An 8969-nucleotide genomic window follows, 5' to 3' on the forward strand; every position below is an offset into this window, starting at 1 on the left:
ACTCCCAAGCATGCTCAATGTCATAGGTCGTGCTTTCTTGATTTCAGGTCTCACTAAGCTTACGTGCATGGCCTGTTCTATTCCTTAATTTTCATCAATAAGGCAATTTGGTTAATTTAATCACCCTTTGGCCAAAATTACACAGAAATGTGCATTTTATTTAGTATTTTCTTTTCATGGTCACAGCATTCAGCTATGTTCAAGAAAGACTCAGAAAAATATTTGTCATTCTTTTTACCGGTGATCATCCTTCAACTTGACTTGACTTTTTGTAACTGTTTATCAGCACAATGGAATCTGAAAATGGCGTTGCTGTGGAGGAAGAGAAACGTGTTATTGGGGTAACAACAAAGGAGAATGTAAAGGAAGAAGTTTCAAACGATGTTGCAGAAATTCAAAGCAAGAATGAGGTATCTAAACCCACAGTAGAGGCTGAAGGCCCCATTTCTGCTGGTGAAACTGTTGCAATTGAAGCATCAAAGACTACTTCAGCAAGTAAAAATTCCAAAAGTTGTAAGGTACCATACAAAATGTATCTGAATTATTTGCTTAAACTAAACTACTTGTCGTGATAATTATTTTCAGTTTCAATTTACAACACACAATACACCGTAGGCAACTCTTACTAATTACAATGATTGGTTTTTGAACAACCTTCGGAAACAACTAAAAGTTGTTCCATTTACTTTCAAGATGTGTATATATAGAAATATTATATATAATGTCATATATAGCATGAATTTTCAGTTGTTTAAATAACAGAACTACACTAATTATGTTAATGTGGTTAGGGAGGCGGTGGTAAAGCAATTGTCGCTGCCAAGAACAATAAATCTGCCAAAGAGAAACCAATTTTGAAGGGTCTTACTTCAATGTCTGAAAAACAGAAACCAACCCTTTCTCAAAGCCTTTCTTTCCCAGCCAAATCAGTTGGTGAAGATGCTTTGCAGAAAAGCATTGATGGGTATCTTGTGAAGACAAAAGCTAAACATTTTCAAGGTAATGGGATTAGAGGTGAAGCCCCCATTCGTCATTCAAGAAAGTCCACAAACTCTGAAGTGAACTCACAGGCAAAAACCAACACTTGCATGCCTGGTTTGAAACGCTCTGTGGTAGAGATTTTTTATTCCTCAATGCCTTTCTATGTGTAGCTTCATTGCCTCTTATCAATGGTTTCTATGTTGATGACACTAGTTTTGTCTGCCAGTTTGGAAGGTCTACTCCAGTTACTGCAACCACCAAGAACATTACTTCTGAGCCATCGGCGTAAGTCACAACCTCCCTAGAGTTATTGAATCCTTCTTTAAAGTTTGTTTCAGTCTTAATATATGTAGTGGTTGGAAAATACGTGTTCAGGAGATTGTTCTGCCAGTTTCTGCTGAATGAAATCATGGTTATCCCTCATGGTTTTTTGTTATTTTACATTATTGCAGACCCGTTGATCAGATGTCAAACCCAGCGAAAACTGCAAAACCAAATAAGGAGGATGAAGATTCTCATTCCACAACTTCGTATGATTTATACCCTATTATTCTGAGGACATCTTTTCATCCTTGCTTGTGTATTTCTTATAGGATTGGCATTGACATTTCTGAATAAAATATCTTCCTTTTTCCTTTTTCTTTAGCTAAAATGTTCATGAAAACTTTCTTATATATATGTTATTAGAAGTGCTACTCCTCGTCAGAGAAACAATGGTTCTGGATTTTCCTTCAGATTGGAAGAAAGAGCTGAAAAGCGGAAGGAGGTTGTTGCTGGAACCTTACACACCTTGATGTTATTTGCAAATGCCAGAACAACATATTAATTCTGTTTTATCCCTTTTTACTCAGTTTTTCTCAAAGTTGGAGGAAAAAATTCTAGCCAAGGAAGCAGAGAAAACTAACCAACAAGCGAAATCAAAAGTAAATCATCAAAACAACTCAATAAATTTCTCTTCGTGTTGTGGTTTGAGTTTTTGCAAACAGCTTGTTTGCTGCTTTTAGGTTATTATCTCCATGTTTTGTTATGAATTTCCTGCAGGAAAACCAAGAGGCAGAGATTAAGCTGTTGAGGAAAAGCATGACATTCAAAGCCACTCCAATGCCTAGTTTCTATAAGGAACCACCACCAAAAGTGGAGCTGAAGAAGGTAATTAATGGGATCATGAAATGCCTGTCTACGTGCTACATTCATGATCAATGATCTATCTTCTTTTTTTCTTAAATTATATAAAGTTAATTTAAATAAACTTATACATAAATATCTGTAGAATAAGAAAATACAATGATAGAAGAAATAAATTCTTTTTCTTGCTCTTGCATGAAACTTGCTCTTATGATATTATTCTTTTTCTTCTATAAATAAATAAATATATATATATATATAAATAAATAAATAAAAATATATATATATATATATATATATATATATATATATATATATATTGATGTATTTTATGTACCAATTAGATACCAACAACCCGTGCAATATCCCCAAAGCTTGGAAGGCACAAAGGATCTGCTATGAACAACAATTCAGGAGAGGATAAGTCTTGCTCAAGTCCACATGGGAAACAACAACAGAATGACTCAACCAAGGCAAAGGGTCATAAAGATGTGATTTCAAAGAAACCAATCAGAAAAAGCCAAGCCAAGCTGAAGTCTCAGGAAAATGTAATCACAGGAAGCAAAGAAGAATGCGAAGATTCTCATGTTGAAAATTCTGAATGCAAAAATGAGATGGAATTACAATCTGAGACAGGTCATCCTATTCCTCCAAATAGTTCATTGCTCCTAAATTCAACTACACCTGAGCTTGTATCATATGAGGTTACTGTTGGAGTGTAGATTTATATCATTGGACTTGATAATTATGTATGTAAGAATTAAGATTAGGGCTCTATTTTATCAATTATTTCATTATTGTTGTGAATATAGATGTTGGTTCTTGTTCATCATCATAAACGCGTATTGCAAATAATATATATATATATAGAACCGTTGCCCTCTAATGTACATTAAAATGCCTTATCAATTCATTATTTAGCAGGTCATTCATGTATTTGACAGATTGAAATTATCTTTTATTTATTATTATCTTGCTAACACGATAGAACATAGATTAAAAAATCAATAAATATTTTTTATTTAAAAATATTATTTTTATAAAAATACAATAAGAGTACAGTAATTTGTTTATTTAACCAACAATTAAATAATTCTTAACATGTATTTTTTAATTAAAATATTGATACTAAAAGGGAAAAAAAAAACTCTTCAGAATACCTAAGTTAAGTAATTTTGAACTATTATATCACTTTTTTTAAAAGATCAAATATTTTTCAAAAAAATTAAATTAGTGTAATAACTCAAAAAAAATAATAAAAATAGTATAATACTTAAAATAAATTTTTAGAATCATTTAAAAGGAGGAGTTTCATTTAAGTAATTGAAATTAAAATTTAATAAATTATAAGCTTAATTTTTGAAAAAAATATTTAAGTTTAATTTCAGTGTTTTGATTTTTACATTGTCAACCAATTAGAATATATCATGAATATAATTTTTATATAAATTATTATAAAAATTAATGATTCTTGCATGAAAAAAATTTGATGATAATATAAATTTTTTATATTTTCAATATATTTAAACTAAATTCAAATATTATAAGTGAAAGAGATAAAATCTACACTTTTATTTTGGTCAAATAAAATTATAAATTAGTAAAATAAGTTAGAAGCTGTATTAAATAACTAGTCAAACAAATTTTTAAAATAATAAAGTTTAATTTTGATACATTATTGTATAAAGATTTTTAAATTACCAACTAATTAAATAATAAATTTAAGTTATATACATAAATAATGTAAAAAAAATTGTATTCTCACTTAACTGTTAATTTTTCATCTGTAATAATTAATATAAAAATCATAACTATGTATTTTTTTCTGTTAGTTGACAATATAAAAAATTTACATTTATTTGCACAAAAATTAAACTTTTCATAAATGTACTTTTAAAGCAATTATTACAAAAACTAATAATTTTTAAAATACAATAATCCAAAATTGGTTTAGAAAAAAAAAAAGGCTTGGTAAAGTGCTCTAATTTTCTTCTCTTTATAAATTAGTCATGAAACAAACATGGAAAATGAGAAAAAAAATTGTGAGAATTATAAACCCAAATTTTAGCTGCAATTTACTTCATTTGCGAATTGTGCAGAAAATAAGAGGGGCTTTTGTGTTGGGGAAATTAATTGAGACTGAAACAAACGAGCATTGAGCAGGAATAGGATTGCTTTGTGCCTCTGTTTTTGAGAGGAAAGTAGCGATCATCAAATTATTTCCATTATTCACAAATTTCACTCTTTGTCTTTAGAACTTATACCTGTCAGAGTGTATAATATAGTAATTTAATAGGGTGTTCTTTTTTTGCACGATGAATTATTTGTTTTCAAAACTTAGTCCAATTTTGTGTGAATGATGTTATTTCAAACTGGGAACTATCCCTCCTTCAAGATCCAAAATGAATACCTGATATTTGAAATCAAGAAGTGACTATAAAGATCTTGTAATTGAATGAACCATTGCAGAGGAGGGATAGCTCCAACCTACACCTCCCATCCCATCTCCACTCATATTCAACGACATTCATCTAATTACCTGAAAATTTTTGCTAATAAGTTTCAGTTTCTTTTAAATTCTTGGCTAAGTTTGAATTTGATGTGAATCACAAATCTTGTCATTAGCATACGAGACAAAATTTTAAATCATAATCCGTATAAACCCCATAAATGATGGTGTAACGTTGTAAAGAAGCTAGTTTTGTGGGGAAATATATTGTGTTGGATATTTAGCAATCAACGGAAGAAAATGAAATATAATAAAATAAAATAATGTGAAATAAAGTTGAATGGACCAAATATATTGTTCCGTTGTTTAGATACTTTATAAAATAATATCAATTTCATTACGTAGCTCTTAAAATTGAGAAATAACAAATAGGATAAAATGGGATTATATCAATTGTAATAATTACCATTGCATTAACATTTTAACAATCTAAATAATAGAATCTGATAAAAAAAAAAAAACCACTCAACTCCACCCCATTTCACTATTTACCAAACATTAACCGACGGTGGTGTTGTACACAAAGATTTACAAAATCTTTATGATCAACAACTTTGTATTTGTTATGTTTTATTTGACGATTCCTTCACTTTTTAGTTCTTTTTGGTTGCTGTTTTCATGTCAGAAGTGGACATTTTGCAGCATCTTATTTTTTCAACGTTGGGCTGGCTGGCGTTTGTCCTGTTGTTAAGTTCTACGAATTTTCCTTCCCTTGAGAAAAATATGTAAAGAAAAGAATGTAGGGATGTGGAGAATAATTTGTTGGGTAATCAAGGAATAATCATACAGTTGGGGCCAACTTTAATAGTAATGTGTTCCTACAAAAGCACAACGTGACAATACATCAAGAGGCTTTTATTTTCTATTATTTATTTCTTTGTCCATTTAGAGGATTTTATTGAATATATTATAATAGAATGACCGACACCTATGGAGGGAGGCCCAGCAATGCAAGACCATTAGCAGCTGCTGTCTTCAATCCCCCAACTACTTTCTTTCCTTCCACTGCCACAGTACCACTGCCACCATTAGTCTAGCTTTCCATGAAATAACACCTCAACCACAGCTTCACTTCGCACGAAAACCAAGTGACGCACACACATGCTTCAAAACCAAGCGCAGGTCCATTTCTTAGTATTTTTTTCTCCTTTCTTAATAGAAGAAAAAATTCAGCTGAGAGGTCCCCTTCATTAGTTCATTTTAAAAAATTTCTTCCGCTGAAAGGTCTATTTCATGGTCAATTTTTTATTATTTTAAAAAAAGTGCTAAAGAAAACGAGATGGAATTTGGAAGGCATAATAATAATAAAGTAGATTATGTATGAACTTGGTTCACATACATACAAGCAGGAAAATAAAAGTAAAAACAAAAAAATAAAAAACAACCAAGAAGGGGCGTCGTATTCCAAGGTTATTTACGCATAGAGACAGTGAATCAACATGAGATAAAAATTTAATAAAAAAATGGTATGTAATTACAGTATGAAACAAAATGACAGAAAATTTGTTATCTTCTGTGTAATGGCGCTCGGATTATAGATTCACGGTGCATCCTTTGTATGGAAATGATTACTCTACAACTGCATAATGCAAGCGAAAAAATGAGGGGATCAGATCACAGCGTGATCCAAAGAAACGAATTAGTAATGGTGGGTAAACTTACCATTCATGGAGTTTACGTACATTCACTCTTTATTATTTTTGTGATTAGTTTAGAAAGCGATTCATTGGCAGACTCCGAGCATGCTACAGGCCAGCTCCATCAACTTCCCTGCCAAATGCATTTGGGCAAAATAAAATGTCAAGTCAACTAATACCATGGCCATTCCACTACATTGTCACATTACATATTCAAAGGGTGATTACTGATTGAAATCAATGAATTTTAAATGCGTATCAAACAAATTTAATTGCAGAAAAAGGGTATAAAAATAATGTGCCAGTTGACTAAAATTATAATAAAGTGTGAATAAACAATAGGAAACAACAAAATAATGGGTGTAGGTGTATATAATAGTGAGATAGATAGGGACAGAGAGGTTGAGCAGCTAGGTTGGGCTGAGTGAGAAGGTAGAATATGGCATACAGCTTGGCACATATATCGTTCATTTAATTATTAATCAGATGTAAATGTAAACGATATTACCCTTTTATTCTCTAATAGTTGGCAAGTTCCTCACGGCCTCTCCAATTAGAGATCTCTCCCCAAAAGCTCTCATTGATGCATACATACATATGATTCCAAGCAATAGGATGCAACAAAACTAGCATGCCTTATGAGTATCTATTTAAGGCCATTTCCATAAACAACATAAAAATAAATCAAATCCATCCCTAACAAATAATGATAATGACTATAATAAAACAGAGTGATATAAACTTAATTAAGCGGCAATAGTATTAATGAGAAAAAGAAAAAATATACCTCTCCTTGGCTTAGCGGCGACTTTAACGAGTGGAGTGGTCCTGCGAGAGCGGGGAGTGGCGTCTTCTTGCTCCTCCGGAGGGAAGAGAACGCCGTCAACTCCCTGAACGGAAATCCTGCCGTCGGTGTAAATATCGGGATCGAAGAGGTAGGCAGAGGAATCGCCGTGACCGAATTTAACGGAGCCGTCGGATTCCTGAGCGAGAACCTTATGCGGCAAGCGCAAGGTATCGTAACGGACTTTACCGAACCTGCGAACGGCATTGTACATACTCTCCTCGGTTTGGTACTCGGGAATGATGTGGTAGTACATGATCTGTTCAGGTGCACCAGGTTCGCTCAACTGGTCCGTCGTAAGCTTCGCCATCGCTTCGTCGTTTGGAGCCAAAACGGTGAGAACATAACCTTCCGAAACTAACCTTCCCATTTCGGTCGCTAACGATGTTAAGTTTACTAAGATATCGGCCATTTCGTTGTATCCTCCGTAATGCAACAGAGTGTGGATGAAGTCCTTCACCTGACGCTCGCCGTTGAAGTGGTGACGCGGTCCTCCCGGTCCTGGTGCCGGCGCCGGAGCAATCGATGGTCCCGGTGCCATTGCGTCGTAGATTGGAAGCACCGGCGGGGCGCCAGCGGGGACTGGTGCGGGTTTCTTCAGGCGGTGGGTTCGGGGATCGACCTCTGGCGCCCCCTCGGGTAGGACGGCGGAGATAGCGGCGAGGTTTCTGCGGCGGTTGAAATCTTCCTGCACGGATCGGGGGACGATGAGGCGCTCGATGCCGTGGATGACGCCGTCGGGGCGGACGACGTCGTCGGCGCGGAGGATCTCGGCGGAGTCGACGGTTTTTTCGCCGGAGGGCTTGGAGGTCAAATGGAGGTGGTGGTCGGAGAGGGTGGGGTGGCGGAGGTCGGCGGCGGGCCAGTGGCGAGAGGCGATTCGCGTGGGGAGAATGTGGGACATCAAGAGTGTCTGGAGTGACCTGAGATTGCGAGGTTCGAGGAGGAAGCGTTTGAATTCGGGGTCAAGGTCGCGTTCGAGGGCTTGGTTTCTGGGGGCGAAGATGGTGATGTTGTGGTTGCCGACGGCGTCTTCGAGTTTCTGAAGAAGAAGGGCTTTCTCGACGAGCTCGGCGAGTTCGGTGTAATGGGAATCGAGAAGCGCGACGAGGATTGAGTTGGAATTGATCTGAGAGGAAGTGGAAGAGGAAGAGGTGTTGTGGGGGAATGCAGAATGTGAATGGATTGGTAGAAGGGAGAAGAGAAGGAGGGTGAGGAAGAAGAAGAGGGAGTTAGAGACACCATAGATGGAAGAGGAATCCATGGTGCTCATTGGTGAAGGTGAAGAAGAGAAAGAGAAATGGGTTTTGTGGTTTTGGAGGGGAAACAAAGAAATGATAGTGAGAAGATGGAGATGAGAGGGGTAAAGTGCAGTGAGAAGAAGGGGGGGTTGTGGGTGTGGGGTATAGTTGGTGAGTCTCTGTCTGAAAGTCTCAGGTTTCAATGGGCTTTGGCATTGCCTTTGCTTGGCTTAGTGGTTGAGGTTGAGAAGGATGTGAAGTGAAATTAGAATAGAATAGAGGAGATAGCACAATAGCATATGCATAAGCACACTATTCTTTGACAGGCTGTAAAAGGGGACCACACAGGAACAGCTGTGCTGTTATTATACTCACACACACACACAGATTCCTACATGTGTTTCTTTTCAAGCCTTCAAGCCTTCAAGCCACGCCACCAAACTAATTTATTATTAGTATTCCATAATCAACACATTGAGGTTAACTAATGATTAATGGAAGCGATTTGGAAAAGTGTTTAAGCTGAAAATGGAGTTTATATTTAATAAAAGGAGCCGAGCGGAAACGTGAAAGCTGTGGAGGCTTGATAAAAGGGGCAGTCTGGCCAAGTGTCGGTGTCGGAGACAAAGGGT

The 8969-nt window shown here is 35.6% G+C and overlaps 2 protein-coding genes across 4 annotated transcripts; one reads left to right on the top strand and one right to left on the bottom strand.

Annotated features, from left to right (window-relative positions):
• The first annotated feature begins 290 nt into the window (after positions 1 to 290).
• Positions 291 to 2828, top strand: LOC113860963 (protein WVD2-like 4). The gene is made up of 9 exons (XM_027493546.1): positions 291 to 518; positions 792 to 999; positions 1060 to 1112; positions 1208 to 1266; positions 1434 to 1511; positions 1669 to 1747; positions 1833 to 1904; positions 2023 to 2130; positions 2451 to 2828. Exons 1-9 carry the CDS (start codon positions 291 to 293, stop codon positions 2826 to 2828), a joined length of 1263 nt encoding a protein of 420 aa, XP_027349347.1.
• A 3044-nt stretch (positions 2829 to 5872) lies between these two features.
• LOC113862991 (fasciclin-like arabinogalactan protein 15) lies at positions 5873 to 8585 on the bottom strand. Of its 3 annotated transcripts, XR_003504509.1 has the most exons (4): positions 7040 to 8585; positions 6761 to 6898; positions 6278 to 6385; positions 5873 to 6194 (listed from the first exon to the last, which is right to left on the bottom strand). XR_003504509.1 is itself a non-coding variant. In XM_027496343.1 (3 exons), exons 1-2 carry the CDS (start codon positions 8367 to 8369, stop codon positions 6339 to 6341), a joined length of 1377 nt encoding a protein of 458 aa, XP_027352144.1. In that variant the 5' UTR covers positions 8370 to 8585; the 3' UTR covers positions 5873 to 6194; positions 6298 to 6338. The 3 variants fall into 3 exon arrangements, 1 of the variants encoding a protein (XP_027352144.1); XR_003504508.1 differs by lacking the exon at positions 6761 to 6898; XM_027496343.1 differs by lacking the exon at positions 6761 to 6898 and having other exon boundaries at positions 6298 to 6385.
• Between the last annotated feature and the right edge of the window lie 384 nt (positions 8586 to 8969).

The sequence above is a fragment of the Abrus precatorius genome, unplaced genomic scaffold (assembly GCF_003935025.1).
Source record: "Abrus precatorius isolate BTA unplaced genomic scaffold, Abrus_2018 Scaffold3, whole genome shotgun sequence".
Classification (NCBI taxonomy): Eukaryota; Viridiplantae; Streptophyta; class Magnoliopsida; order Fabales; family Fabaceae; genus Abrus; species Abrus precatorius.

Excerpts from the sequence above, each read along its gene's own strand:
- LOC113860963 (XM_027493546.1), top strand. The coding sequence starts at position 291 with ATGGAATCTGAAAATGGCGTTGCTGTGGAGGAAGAGAAACGTGTTATT. Across the intron at positions 1,000-1,059 it reads AAAAGCTAAACATTTTCAAG|TGAACTCACAGGCAAAAACC; the intron begins GTAATGGGATTA and ends CAAACTCTGAAG. Across the intron at positions 1,512-1,668 it reads GATTCTCATTCCACAACTTC|AAGTGCTACTCCTCGTCAGA; the intron begins GTATGATTTATA and ends ATATGTTATTAG.
- LOC113862991 (XM_027496343.1), bottom strand. The coding sequence starts at position 8,369 with ATGAGCACCATGGATTCCTCTTCCATCTATGGTGTCTCTAACTCCCTC. Across the intron at positions 6,386-7,039 it reads CGCCGCTAAGCCAAGGAGAG|GGAAGTTGATGGAGCTGGCC; the intron begins GTATATTTTTTC and ends TGCATTTGGCAG.